General features: G+C 35.8%; 1 protein-coding gene across 8 annotated transcripts in view; it reads left to right on the top strand.

Annotated features, from left to right (window-relative positions):
- Positions 1-15,582, top strand: part of TTLL7 (tubulin tyrosine ligase like 7) — a 64,493-nt gene that overhangs the window by 30,717 nt on the left and 18,194 nt on the right. For all 8 annotated transcript variants that reach the window (XR_001123030.5, XM_030279062.4, XM_012575240.5 and 5 more), the window contains 9 exons: positions 65-229; positions 1,016-1,174; positions 5,793-5,887; positions 6,538-6,685; positions 6,768-6,841; positions 8,714-8,849; positions 9,657-9,743; positions 14,074-14,269; positions 14,977-15,257. Coding sequence is in view for 7 of the 8 variants with exons in the window: in XM_030279062.4 (XP_030134922.2) it covers positions 65-229; positions 1,016-1,174; positions 5,793-5,887; positions 6,538-6,685; positions 6,768-6,841; positions 8,714-8,849; positions 9,657-9,743; positions 14,074-14,269; positions 14,977-15,257 (1,341 nt within the window). In the remaining variant the exon portion in view is untranslated. The remainder of the gene's footprint in view (positions 1-64; positions 230-1,015; positions 1,175-5,792; positions 5,888-6,537; positions 6,686-6,767; positions 6,842-8,713; positions 8,850-9,656; positions 9,744-14,073; positions 14,270-14,976; positions 15,258-15,582) is intronic.

Genomic DNA, 15,582 nt, shown 5'->3' with positions numbered 1-15,582 from the left:
ATTTTGAATTTACTATTTTAGAATTTTTTTTAATTTTTAAAATAAATTTTCTTCCTTTTTTTAGAGTCAATTGTATATGCATCTGACTAACTACTCTGTCAATAAACATAATGAACACTTTGAACGGGATGAAACAGAAGACAAAGGAAGCAAGCGCTCCATAAAATGGTTTACTGAGTTTCTAGAAACAAATAATCTTGATGTCTCCAAATTCTGGAGTGATATTTCAGTAAGATAGACTAAAGCACTTTATTTTATTTTGTGTATTTTTATAAAATTAATTGCTTCTGCCATCTGTTTTACTGCAATTCAGAATGATTTTTAAAACATTATTAACCCAAATTCTCAGCAATGGATGTCACATTATTGTTATAATAAACTATTATTATGTTTTTTAAAAGAGTAAATTCATAGTCTGATTACAAATGAAATGTTAGCATTTTTCTGAGGATCAAAAGTCCTTTCAAACAGTTATTCACGTAAGTAATATGATACAAAGGAATCATGCCATTTAAATTCTTAGAGACTTTATTGTAGTATATAAGGTGAATTTACAAAATTGTTGTCAGTGTTGCATCTATCTTTGTACTTAATCAAGAACCACTGAAGTAGTTACAGGTGACTTTAGATGAAGAATAGGCTTAAGATTGTTAGAGCTTAAAGCTGTTTGTATGATTCTGAGAACACTTATCAAAAATTATACTGCAAAATGAAATGGATGAAGATTGGCTATACTATACTATGTTACCAATTTGCTTTTATAATTTAACTTATTTAAGTCTCAAGGTTTGTATGTACCATGAAAAACATAACAATAATCCAGAACTATAGAAAGTTATATATGGTACTACATAGGAATAGTTTGGTTACTATAGACTATTTATTTGGTATTTTAAATCTTTTTTCTAGTAGATATGTGTATGAAATTTAAAATATTAAAAGCATGAAACACTGCAGTTCAGTATGTGCCGGTATTTTCTCTCCTGATGAATTTTTCTGAACCAAATCCCTGCAGGAGCTGGTGGTGAAGACTCTGATAGTGGCAGAGCCGCATGTTCTTCACGCTTACCGTATGTGCAGGCCAGGGCAAGCACCAGGAAGTGACAGTGTCTGCTTTGAAGTCCTGGGATTTGATATTCTGCTGGACAGAAAACTAAAACCATGGCTTCTAGAGGTAAACCTCTTCATACTGATGGGAAGTATGCAGCATCCATACAGAAGTGCAGTGATCACCTTGCAGTGCTTTTTGATACTGAAAAAAGGATAATTGTTTTCCTAGACTGATGTTGCATTTCAGATGTTTTTGAAAGTTTTAATGGGAAATGTAATGTTAATGTAGTTGTTATTTTAGCTGGAGGATCTTGATTATAGTAAGTGGGTGCTACGTAGATTTCCTTCATGAGTAATGTAATATGTAATATATATATGGCTCTGTTAATTTTTCTGAATGTGTGCCCTTAATCTTCTCCTTTTTGTGGATATGTGTTCCTTTCCTCTCCTGTGCTTTTTAAAAGCACTGCTGTAAACAGAGAAAACTAATTTGATATACAGGAAATTCTGCAAACAATTGGTATGATGGGATTGGAAGAAACATTTCTTCTCTAATATGTTTGTTAGTGGTACAGTTAAATTAAATGGTGCTCACACACATTTTCAACTGGAAAATTCATTTTCAACTTTGTCTGTTGGGTCTCTTATATTGCCCTATTAATAAGATATAGATGACATTCACTTGCCTTTTTTCAGATTGTCTTATTTCATTCTGTTAACTGGTTGGGGGGCTGTGCAGTTTAGGGAAAAAAGCAAAATGTATTCAAAATCTCTCTATTGACAGCAAGTCATGAATATGATTTGGCTACTGATGAATAAAATGTACACAATTAACTTACTGAATTATAACCTCATTTGCAGGCCATTAATACTGTCAACAGTTGTTTTGTTGTGCTTATTTCTCTCAGGGGTTCATTATAATTTTAATTAGAAAAATAAAATTCCTCCACTGTTGCCATGCAGACATAGCATATTTGGTGGCTTTGATGCTCTTGCCAACAGCAGCACATGACATGAACTTAGTCTGTAGTACATCAACATCTTCTGTTTTTGTCCAGTGAAGCTTGCTGTCCCTTTGATTTAGCACTGCACTTCCAGATTATCGTCTGTAGGTTGCCTGTAGCTTGCATATAACTGTGTCTAGTCCTTTAAGTGCAGACTGAAGGGTCTGTGTAACATTTCATTCAGCCTTGTAGCAAATGCTGACAGAGGAATTCTGTGAGAGGTGGTGACTCAGCCAGCATAGGGAGTCCATTCCGAAGGACACCTCTCTGTCTGCTCTGATGTTTCCATAAGGTATGGAGATTTGGGGGGATTTGAGACCCAGTTACAGGTCTCAGAGGAGAATCATATTATCCCAAACTCCTTGTTTATGAGGGAGTAAGGCAGTAAATTCTCCTCTGGTATTTTGAGTTGCTGGAGAATACTGCAAGAATTAGCACTGTGTACCTAGTTATTACTTTTTTTAAAAGCAAAAGTCCAAGTATGTCCTTTTCTGCTTCTGGTAATACATGTATCCTTCAACTTGTTTTGCCAGACATTTACCAAAACTAACAGAAATTTCAAACTTTGAAACTTACTAATTTTGCATACTCGTTTACTATTTTTACCTTGCTTGTTTGTGCTTTTTTGCAGCACTTCCAACAGAGTGTGTAGATGTATGCACAATTTATGTGTGCTGTATGTTGTGTACTAAAGGTCAAATTTGCAGTGTATATATATAGACTATACATAATATATACAGTCTGTGTATATATGTATGCACATATATAGATAATTCTTTTTTTTCTAAAATGCTTCTGATACTTCCACAGATTTCCACTCTTATCTCTTTCCACCATTTCCCTCTTGCCAAAACCCCTTAGGGGAGTGAATCGTTCTTTCTAACACTGGTAACAAGTTCTAATCACAAGGCCCTGAATGTTCCCAGTATTATGGGAAAATTGCCAAAATAGGATTAGGATGATTAGTTTCATGTTTCCATGTCTCATGTAGCTTTTCTGTTATAAAGATAGCTTAACAAACTATTAAAAGAAAGAAATTGTGCAACGTATTATAATGTCTCTGCTTTCCTGAGCTGACTTTTGTTTATATAGCCTTGGTGCATTGTAGCTCCCCTGTTCCTTGATGCTACTGAACTTCCGGAACCTTCTACCGTAGTAAGGGTTGTGGGAAAGGCAGGATTGCCATCTTGTGGCACCAAGTGTTTCTGGCAAGGATCCGTGCAGCCTCCATTCTTTCTGAGTAGCAACAATGACCTAGACCTCCCTTTGATTTTCAGGAAATCCAGTTTTACTTTTTGACTAAAATTTCCAAATTAGTTTATGTGAAAGAAAATCATACAGTTGAAGTTCTTGGATGGACTCCAGCCATGTTCACCCTTATTATATTCAGTTAGGATCACAAAGTTGTGATCATTAGAGAAAAAGATAATATGCATTTTAATAACTTCCTCAAGTGTAGGGTACCTAATGTCCTTTGTGATTTATGTGGGCAAGGCAAAAGACACCTTATAGTCACATTCAGAATTTATTATTTAGTGTCACTGAGCTAGCAAAACCTGTTCAAAACTTTGTTATCAATCCAGGTGAAATGAATGTGAACATCTTAAACCAATCAATTGTTGCTAATTCCTATTAATGAAGTAGTTAAAGTTCACATACACAAACTTTCTGGCATCTGCTTGTTTCTCTTGTGTTATGCTTGCCCTGTTTGTACCCCTGGAGGTCCAAAGGCCACCATGGGGTAGGAGAAGTCCACTTCTTGAAAAAGAGATGGGTAGGTGGTTATACCAATTTTTCAGTGTCTTATGTTCTTCACCAGGAAGAGCACACTCTGGATGGTGAAGTTTTCTTCATCTTTGATCTTAATTTCACTTTGGGTTATTTTTCTTTGTTTACAGCCACAATCTATTTACTGACCATTTACTGGCTAGCAATCCCACATTGTCTCTAAGTTTTACCACAAGTCTTTTGTATCTCCTGGAATCATGCCATGTGCTTTCTTTATTACCTCTAGGCCCAGTATTATCTAGTTTACAAGATTGCATTCCTGTAGTGAACACAATTTGGCCACTGGCATCAGTGTCTAGATTTTCAAGGCCTTTACAATCATAATTCGCTTGTACTTTTGGCGTCCCTCATACAATCCTGTTTTTTGACAACAATCTTCAAGATGTGTCTTGCTGATAAAATTACTGATGTTTTATTAACACAACCTAGTTGTGCATGTCCTGGTTCTCGGGCCACTGAGCTTTAAATAACCATCTCCCAGCTGGCAGATGCACAGACAATGGTTTGGTAAGCTGTTATTGTGAATAGCTATTGTGGCATATCACTAGCACATTATCAAGATTACAATGCCACAGTCGTACAGATTAGTCGGCAACTGTATTTATTGTCTTCTTTGTGATATGATAGTAGATGAACAGGTCAGTCTAAAGAGGTTGGTCAATTAAATATTTATATGAAAGTCTTCCAAAAAATAATATGTAAAAATCTTTTCACTATTTCTGCTGATTTTTTAAGACTTTTCTTTCAACATCAGATCTCACTGCTCACATTGCCAGTCTGTCTGGAAAAGCAGCGAAGGAGCTAATTCCCAAAGCTGAAAGGTACCTGTCAGTTATGAGCATAAGTGATGGGGCAGCTGGGACTCAGCAACAGGACATTGGGTGGCACAGCAGCCACGACAGTTGTGTCCCACAACTGTAGAAGCTCTAATATATTTAGAGTGCTAAAACAAAATAATCTGCTTTTGCCCTCTGCTTTGGACATGCAAACTGTCTCCCACTTCTGATTTGTGTTGGGCACAAGGTATTAGTTTTCACTTCTGAGGCTCTTTTTCATCTGTCCCTTCTGTGACCAGCACTGCTCATTCACTATCAAGGTGAGATTCCTGTCTGTCATTAGCACCCATTACTCAAGTATAATTTTTTATACCAGCCTGGAAAGAGTTCCTAGAATAAATCATTGTTCCTCCTCAAATTTTCCTGAAAACTGAGGCTCTGCAGGGAGTCCAAAACTTGTCAGGGTTATAGGATATTAGGTGTATGATTTAGTCTCACTATGAGATTCCCAGTTGCATTTTCCTTGTTTCTCTGTATTTATAGTGCATTTTTTAATCTCTAATCTTGTAAGCTTATGAGCTTTTTTGTTGCGGAGGCTGTTAATTATCTTATGTTTTCACACTATGTACTGATTTAATAACGTAGATCTCTTATGTGTTGCTGTCAAGTGTATCTGAAAAGTTATTTAAATATGCTTAAAAAGACCTTGGATTAGAGCCTCTTTCTGTCCTTGTATAGTTGTTACTTTTTAGAGTAGTATTTAAAGTTTTTTTCAGACTGGGAACTAGAAAAGAGTTTGACTCTTTCTGTGCTGGACCACCATAGTGTGGCACATCATCTGTTATGATGTGTTTAACAGTACTTTGCGTGGTAGATTTTCTGGTGGCAGCAACCAAGAGTAGATTAGACTGGATGCACAGGGGCAGGACTTGAATGGTGTTCACTGTAAATGTCTGAATGACCTGGGGACCAAATGGGTACATTTCCCAGCTCCCAATATCTGTGATACTCAGTACTCTATTTAAAAATATACAAATGGAAAAGAACTTCTCGACACGTATTTCCTTAATCTCTGCTGTATTTGAAAGAGCCATTTCTACAAAGCCTGTTACAATAGGTGTGTTCCCAGTGAACCTGAACATTCCTGAGTCTTCTGTGTCTCATTTTTTTTCAGATTAATCGTGCCCCAAGCTTTGGAACGGATCAAAAAATAGACTATGATGTAAAAAGAGGTGTTCTGCTAAATGCATTAAAGCTTCTCAACATACGGTACCTTGTCTTCTTTTCTTCATTTTCTTCAGTCCGGCTCTATTTCTGTTGCTTTAATTTTTTTTTTTTTTTAATTTGAATTGAACTTAGAGGAAATGAAAAACCTTTTTTCCACCTTAATATTTTCAAAATGTAAATGTTTCCCTTGCTGTCAATTTTGCTGTAGAAATTAACCTAAATTTAATTTTTCTTTGTGCATATGTGCTTGCAAAAAATGAATGGTAATAGTTTATTTTTAAAAATTTTTCAAACACGTCTTGAATTTGGCATATGTGTGCAGTCATGGGTATGTGGCCATAAAGGAAATTTGATTAAGTGATAGCGTCTCATTCAGTCAAAAGCCATACCCTTCCAGAGGAAAACTTTGTAGCTGAGATATGTTGAAAAAAATCTACACCTCAGGAAAACAGATACAACCATGTTTGTACACTAAATTACAGCACGGAGTAAATACAGTATACCTTAAATTGTTAAAATTTTGTAGCCATGAATCTTAATATTAAAAAAAAAATCTTAATTAGTGTTTCAATTCTAATTTTATATGATAAACACATGACTGACTGGAAAATACAGATTATTTACTTGATATGACAGTGCATCTCATTTTGGCTGCATTGAATTGACATTTCCTAATATTACCTGTGTTTCAGGACAAGCGATAAAAGGAAGAATTTAGCCCAACAGAAGGCTGAGGCTCAAAAAAGACTGTATGGTCAGGGGCCAGTGAAAAAACTGTTGCCAGGTTCCTCAGACTGGGAGAAGCAGCGCCACACACTGGAACGGAGAAAACAGGAACTGGTAGGAAGGGAAAAAAGTGCTGTTTCTTGCTCATGGTTTATACTCTCTTTTGTTTTAATTGTCTTACTTTCTTGATTTGTAGAAGGAAAGACTTGCACAAGTACGTAAACAGATTTCCAAAGAGGAGCATGAAAATAGACACATGGGGAACTACAGGTGAATGTTTTTGACTGTATTAGTGGGAAATACTCAGTGTATTCTTTAGGAACAGTGGAAACAAGTATTTGTGGTAGATGATAATTTTCTGCCAAAAATGTGTAGGCACTTATAGAAAATATATACATGTGCATCAGGTATCTTTTTTTCATATGGTTCTTTTCTTGATTCCAGTTTTTTCCATGCACTTAGGAATTTATACGGCATCAGTCACACTATTGTTTGTGCAAGACATATGCTTCAAAGACATGATTGTTCACATTCAGTGTACCAAGAATCATCATTGTTGTTATGGACCTGTTCTCTAATGACATATAATCATTCCTATCTTGGTAGCAGGGGGTGCAGTATAATATTCCCCTGTAAAAATATATTTGAATTGTATCTCTGAGGCTTGCCAAAATTATGGGTGCTTCCATAATTTTGTGCAGAGTGACATTTGAAATACTTTACTTTTATTTTGACATTTGAATTTTGGATCTTGGTCAGCTGAAATGTAAGTACCTTCAGATTCCTTAGTAAAATATGATCAAAAGAGAGCTTTACATTGTTAGTTACAGCAGGCATTGATGAAAAATTTTGTTTTGTGATGTTTTTGTTACTATTTCGTGTTGTTTGCTTCATTGAGAAGTGAAAGCATGGCCTAGCAATATTTGGTGAAAGGGAGTGGAGTATGGCTAGCAAAAGATGATGCGAATATTTGCCCACTCTTTGTAACATTCATCCAAAATGTGAGAATATCTGAGTTCACATATTTTATTGTGAACTAGTCAGAATCCCTTTATTGCTGTTCTTTATTGCTTTTTTTTGAGCAGATGTTCTAGATTTTCCAGTAAAATTCTCATTTAAACAGATAGATGTTTCTGTGAAATTCGCATTTTTGATGACATAACATTTTGCTTACAAAGGGTCTTTCTTCTTAGCTTTTAATTACATATTTTCTTGATGTGTGGAGTTGAACTAGTAAGTAAGAAAAACTCACAAATACAAAGAAGTCACATAATGTCATGCACTGTGTAAATGATGTCCATGCCTTTCACAGCACAGGCAAAATTATTGTAAGGTTACTCCTTACAATACATTAAAAATTAGTCTTCCCTCTTAGCCATATTTCTGTCTGTGTTTTGGGTATTCGTGACAGATGGATTGAAGTTGTTTTCTTCAAAGCCCATTGTTGCTTGATGAACATGAATAAATCACCTATTTCTGCTTCTGATGTTGTCATAATCTCCTTACCTGTGATTTTAGAGAATAATGGCATAGCTGCTCTAATGGAAAATCACTCACCGTTTATATCCGTGTACCAGTTTGTTTTTCTTTCTTATAGCACCTATTTCTTCCTGCTAATTTTTTGGAGGACTTAGCATTCAAGTGCAGTACATACTCAATCTTTAATTCATATCCTGCCCATGGGATCAAAGCTGTTCAGATTTTCACTGTTTTGTGTCCTTTGATTGCTAATACAAATTGTTTTGTCTCCTTTTATTACTAATACAAATTATCTTGTGGCTTTGAATTTGACATACAATATGTTGTTAATATTTCATGAATCATTCACACCTGTATGCCTCACTCACACCCACTGAAATTTCTGAGCACTGCGAAACTGGGTTTTGGTATACCTCTGGAATGACCTACATGGTATTTCTTTTGACTGGCTAATTTCTGGTTTAAACATTAATGTTTTCATTGAATTAGAAGTAGATTTAGAGAGCAATGGTCAGAGTATATATGTTTTATGATTTGATATTATGTAGTTATTATAGATGTGATGTGTATATGTTAAAAAAGAGACAGTGTATTAGTGACATTACTTTTGTGTGATGAATACCTCAGCTTCTCTCTTAGGCTGTTCTTTTTTTCCTTTTTTAGGCGAATTTACCCTCCTGATGATAAGACATTACTTGAAAAGTATGAGAGTTTGTTAGCCACTGCTTTCCAGACATTTCTTGCTGGAAGAGCAGCTTCACTCCAGCGGGAAATGAATAACCCCTTAAAAAGAATGAAGGTAATGAAGTACACCGAGTACTGGCTTAAGGAGTTACTTTGAATTCATGACCTCATGGATAAGTTTCACTATAATCATGTATTATGGCTAATAAATAGCATTTGATAACGTTCCATGATCTTATTATTATTCTTTGTGCAGCTTGTGGGCCAGATCCTTGAATCTGGATGAACTGCAGTGGACCCAGGGTGGAGACAGGCTAGATGGCTTTAAGCTACTTTACCATATCCCTGATCCTCAGCCTTACCCCTGGCCAAACCAGAGGTTGGCAGAAACTGCTTTTGAGCTGGTAATTGCCTCCTTCTTCCTCCAATAATGTTCCCAGCCTATTCATCCACTTGTATGGACTGGAACAAGAGGTAGCCTAAAACCAGCTCCACTAGTTTAAGGATTTAAGGCATCCAAAAATTTACCTGATTTGCCTATTTATTTAGTCAGAGACAGTAGGAAAACAGCTATATTAATAACCAGCTACCATGATGTAATTTGAAATCTGAGAATTAATTTTGCATCTTTCTAGTTGCTATCATCCAGCAGTTTTACAGGAATGTTTGTTCAATACTTTCTTCAGACTTTTTTCAAATATATGTTAAGACTTGATTTTAACCCTCAGTTTCATGTTGCTTACCAGGAGAGATGCATGCATGAGAAGAAATATTTCTGTTTCCTCCTGTGGAGGAATTCCTAGTCCTATTTCAGGAATTAGTAATAAGAGTAATTTCAAATTTCTGCCACTTTCTGCTTGAATTTTTGAAGGACAGGGTATATCCTGCTTTGAATTAATAGTAATGAAATTCCCATTTCTAGGAGGAGGACATTTTGGATCTTCTGGAGCAGTGTGAAATAGATGATGAAAAGCTAACGGGAAAATGCACCAGGCAGCGAGGACCTAAGGTATTTGACTTCTAGATACCAATTTTTTATTTCACTCTACAGACAGGTTTTCTGAGAATTTTAAGAGGGGAATGTAGTTAGCTGATCCTGCTGAAGGTTTTCTTCCCCAGACTGCCATTAACCTTTTTTTATTTTTTTAATAAAGTATGAATTGAGGTATGACTACCATTTGTCCAACTAAGTCCCATTAAATTTTTAAGGGGATATGCAATCCTTCTTTCCCTCCCTAAGCCATTTGGAGGAATTGCCATGCATGGCAACATATGTTGTACAAGAGATTGATTTCAGTGTATGAAAGGATTTTTATATCAATAGTAGACCTCAAAATAATGCTTTCATCTCTGATTGATTAGTGCCAAAACCAGGATTTTTGAGATCATGGGATAAAAGGCACTATGGAAAGTCAAAGAATTAATTATAATTTTGATATATCTGTAGCTTGCTCCCTTGCTAAGAGGGTTGTACAGTATATCTTGGGACCCATTTTGTATCTAAAATCTGCTTTTAATGTGAATGTATATTATTTTTAGCTTAATGTTTTCTGCTTGTGTGCATAGTTCATGTGAGTCTTTGCCTTAAATAAACTGCATATCTCTAAGCCAGTAAAGATAAATAGTTTGGACTTGACTAGAATAAGTATGTTTTTTTATATCCTGTAAACATTTTAGGTCAAGTCTGCTTAGAAGAGCCTACGTCTCTGTTCTGAGCTTTGATGGATTTGTTTATGGATGCATGTAAATTTTTTTACAGCATTTTATGTTTCTGATGACATGGTGTACAAATCTGTGGATATCTGTACAAAATGAATGCTGGCAATTGTTCTGAGCTTGAAGAGGTACTTTAAATATGTGCAAGAATCCAAAGAGCTACATCTTATTACAGGCATGCATTCTGGAAAGAGGATCTACATGCCCAATCTGGTATTAAGATAGATTTGCAGGGACATCATTAAAATATGGGGATTTTGTGAGCTTGTGCTTTAACAGCAGTGGATTCATTTAAACAAGAGAAAAAATCACCAGTCCACCCTATCAACACTCAGTCCATGTTCTTAGAGAGATTATTTTCCTTGAAATTTTGTTTTCAGTTCTTTAACATGGGATCAGTTATTCACGTTTAACATCTCAGTCACATTTTTCCCTTTTTCCAGAAGCCTGTCTTTTCCCAGCAACCCTAGAGAGCAGCTATCTGGTTGCCTGCATGCACACTGACTTGTTCTATTCTGCTTCTACACTTCTTGCTCACAAGACATTCCCAGGCTGGAGACTGTAACATTTAATTAAACATTAATAGGGTACTAAGCCCAAATTGAGAAACCTCTCTCAATTAGTTTTAAAATGAATTTTGATTAATTTATGTGTAAGACTATATGCCATGGTCTTCTTTTATAGCAGGCAAATGGATTGTGTAGCTTATAGCTGCCTTACAAGTACAACATTGTTTGCACTCAGATGAGAAAGAAAAAATTGCTTATGACCAAAATTTGCTCTTTCCCCCCCACCAAAACTGATTAATTCAAAAGAGAAGACAATGAAGCTAGCTTATCCAGGAAGACTGTTTCTTTTCCTTGCACTGTGCATACTTCTTGCTATGATGGATTCTTATTCCTGCATCTTTTTTGTGGCCCTGATACATTTCTCAATCATTTAAATCTTGCCTACAGTGAAGTCATTTAAGCAGAGATTTCCCTGGTTGCATAATGTCCCGTGTGCTCCCTTTGAAATACAGATGCCCATGCAGATGGTCCTGGTATCTTTTTCCAAAAGAGCATCACCTCTTCCCTTTAAGGGTTAAGGTGCATATGGCCAATCATATGCATTTAATTGGCCCCCTCTTTGTAAAGAGGCTGCTATGAGATATGTAATGTCTAAATATATGTCTATACAAAAATTTGGTGAGTGAGGCAGGCAGTAGAAAGTACAATTGCCTATCAATCTGTCAGGTAATCCAGCTGTAAACCTCATCTTGTAGCCATAAAATCCTACAAATAAAGAACTATTTGCATATGCAGGATCTAATAGAAACAAACAAACAAAACCAAACAAAAAAAGCAACTACAGGACTGGTACTTTTCATGTCATGTAACCCAACATGAAAGGTTCTTTAAGAAGGTCATGGAGTCTGTCCCCCCTTAAATTCAGTGGCTGCCCTGCTGACTGAAAGTACTCTTAGGTCAGATGCTCTGCCTTGGGTTGTACTCTTCCTTGAAAAAGCCCCATCAGTCAGGACTCAGAAAACTAACAAGACAACGGGAATAGTTAGGAGACAGGGGTGTTTCTCCTCATGTTTCTCCTCATGCTCTCCATACATAGAGTCATATAAACATCTACATTTCCACATACATATCTCTACACAGGAGAGTTGAAAGGCTGTGAATATTTAAATAAATACAAGCTCTGCATCTAACAATTATTCCATATTTGCTGTGAATTTCAGCCTTGTTTTTGTTTGAACATGATTAAGAACTCAGTGTAGGAAAAAAGAAATCAAGAATTTCACAGAATGAAGGCATTTCTTCCTGCACTTAAAATGCCACTGAATTTTGCATAGATGGAGAAGGGCATTCTGGAAAGGTATTTGTAGCCTCTAGAGGGCTCCTGACACCTACACACTGTCAGGGTTACCCATGTGTGCAGGACAATGGACTAGAACTAAAATAACAGCTATTGTAGAGGAAATGTGAAATTAATTTTGATTTTCATTCTTTTGGTATAAGATCAGATGAGTTTAATCACAGAAAAATTGGCTTAGCATAAGGGTAAAATCAAGGTGATGATCTAAGGAAGATTTGCTAGGCAGTCAGATATTTCTTTAAAAGATCAGTTTGTACCCAGATTCAGCTATTATTTGTTATTATTGTTTTTCTGATTTATGTGATCTTTATTTTTTATTCTTCTTTTTTAATTGATATTGTTTACTGTAGAATGTGTGAGGAGTATGTATATGGTAAGTGGAATAAGATCTATCTTAAAGCCCCTGTGAGCTATGATTGAAAATGTTTCTTATACCTTGTGTACCTCCTCAGGAATGTCTGATCAATATGTCTACATCATATATAGCATTTCATGATAAGAAGAGATATTTTTAATGAAGTGCTATGTGTAGAGGCACTTCACTTTTATCCCTATGGCAGACAGATATATATCAACGTATTCTTTGTGTAACAACAATTGCCAGGGCTCTCTTCAGTGCAGTATTCTTCTTTAACTTCTTATCTGGTCTAACAGCTTGGGATGGCATAAACATACTATTAGTTAGTGACAGAAATCCCTTCCCTTCCTTGTCTGGAATAGAAGTTTAGCTAGCATCTATTTAGTTATAAAGTGTATCTTGCAGCAACAGGAGGTTTTGGGGCTTTTCCCTGTTACCTTCATAATAAATCTAGGTGCATTACATCATGCTAAGATGTTAGGAAAATTTAAATTCTTCCTGAGAGTTCTTTTTCACTTTGACTCAAAATATGTCCAGAAATTATGATTTTAATTTTTTTTAATCTGATCTTTAATTGAAATCCATTTGGTAGATGAGGCTATCAGCATAGCTTCTTATAGCTGAGAGTTGCTGGAAAGTGTGTAGGAAAAAAGGTGACCACATAAGCCTACTTAGGAAAACAAAAGTAATGGAAGATACTGCATTTTTTGTGTCTGACTAATGGTAGACGAAACATTAAGACGAAAAATTTTGAATTGTTGTTTCTCTTCTTGGATCAGTTTTTCTGCATCCACCTTTTTGGTTTTTGTCTTGAAGTATCCTTGGTAAGAGCACAGGATTAATTAGCTAATGACACTGAATCCCATGTGCATATGAGGCATCAAGAACCCCCAGCACAGCTTGCTATATATTCTTTGGTTTCTGCTCTCTGCAATGTGTAGATTAATCACTTTCTTTTTTAAAGTAAAACAGACAAAGTTCCCTGATGTATTTTTCTACTTACATTGATCATTGTTAAGCTGTAGTTTCAGTTATTGCAAATATCAGTGAGGAACCTGAACTGATTGTAAATGGTATTCTGAATCAATTGATTTATGATTTCAAACCATAATTTAATATGTTTGGTAGTGCAATTCATACTTCAAGTAACTTCCCCCCTCCCCCCCTTACTATATTATGCTGCTCTTCATGTGACAAAGATTAGAATTACAGTGGAATTAATTTAGTGAAATATTTAAGCAGTTATTCTAAAATTTAGGACAAACTTCCAACTTATTTGGGAAAGTTTGTAAATACTTCCTGAACCTGCTTGAATCAGGTATCTAGTGTGATAGCCGGCTGTTTCTTTGGGATTCAATTTACTTTCTTGGGTGTTTTTTCTTTTTTTTTTTTATTTCAGCCCTTGTGTTCAATGCCAGAAAGTGCACATTCCTTAAGGAGACCTAAGAAGCACAGCAGTGACAGTAGCTATGATAGTGACAGCAGTGTGTCAGAATCAGGAGAAGAAACTGAAAAGGAAGATCACAATGAAAAAAAAGAGAAAAAAGTTTCATATGATCTTGAAGAAAATAAATACAAATCTTTGGAACGATCAGGTAAGTTGAATGATCACTTTTCCAAGGAAGTCTGGCATTGATGATGAATTATATTAAATTCCTCAGTCTTTTAGAATGTATCAACTTTGTATCTCAGGGTAAACACTGGTTTGCTTGATTCAGTTTCTTTAAGATGTTTTCTAAATTAATAGATATATACCATGTTATTTTTTGTTTTAGTGATGTATTGTCGCAAAGAATTTTATAATGTAGTTGCAATGTATAATGCTGCTTCTAAGATTTTATTTTTCATACCAGCATTTATTTAGCTGAAAACTGAATTTAAAAATGGTGTAACTATGCCTTAACAAATGAGAGATACTGAATCTGCAAGTATGAGATCCATTGAGCAAATTTTCTCTCCTGTTTCCATATCTTTAAAGTCAGGAAACCACACACAGAAGTCACATACATTTTGACCTAAAGAGCACACACCGTCTCTCTTAAAACTCATGCGTGTTATAGTGGATTGGACTCTGGTTAAAGCTGAATATGAGGAAGAAATAAATGTTCCAATAAAAATGTAAATTCTGTATTATTAGGGGATCAGACACAACTGACTTCTACATAGATAGTTGTTAGTCAACAGACATTGTAGTACAACATCTGTGCACACATTGATCATATGTGTTGTTAGCTACAAAGACTGAAAAATGGGTATTAAGAAAATAATAAGTAACGACATCATTCATTTGATCTGTCTGCAGGTAGAATGAACTGCAAACCTTCAAATAAAAATGTAAAGTCTCCATCATATTCGTCCCCCACACCATCCAATGGTCCAATAAGGCGTTCTGTGAGCTGCCCTCGTTCCATATCAATCCTCACTATGCAGTCCCAGGGAGCTGAGCAGCGCCCCTTTTCAGCCAAAGCATCTCTCCAAATGCAGCGAACAGCCTCAGTGAACAGGTCTCACTCTTTAAGTCGTAGCCCATCTTCAGCCAGATTCTCTCAGACAGCCACCTTGGGAGCTATGAACTCTTCAGGGGTGAGTTAACACAGTGATTGCATTCAAAATGTGTTCCATTCTTCTCAAAAACCCAATAACTACACTAGTAATTTTTGCAACATCAGAAAACTTGAGGTACTGTAGTCAAGATTGTTTTGACAGACACTTGAGCATATAAAATCTTTAGACCTGTGTGTGATAGGGGATGAGTGCCAGCTGTGATGTCTCAGTGTTTGTGGTGCAGCAATACACGTTACATTTTGTGGAAACAGGTGTCTTGAGAGAATGGGAAACCTTCACTTTGTGAATGGGAAACTTTCACTCCTAAATAGGCTTTTGAAGATAGAAAGGATCATTACCTCTC

Source organism: Taeniopygia guttata, chromosome 8 (genome assembly GCF_048771995.1).
Source record: "Taeniopygia guttata chromosome 8, bTaeGut7.mat, whole genome shotgun sequence".
Lineage (NCBI taxonomy): Eukaryota > Metazoa > Chordata > Aves > Passeriformes > Estrildidae > Taeniopygia > Taeniopygia guttata.
The sequence above is the reverse complement of the archived record's forward strand: the minus strand, read 5'-3'. Positions and strand labels throughout refer to the sequence as shown.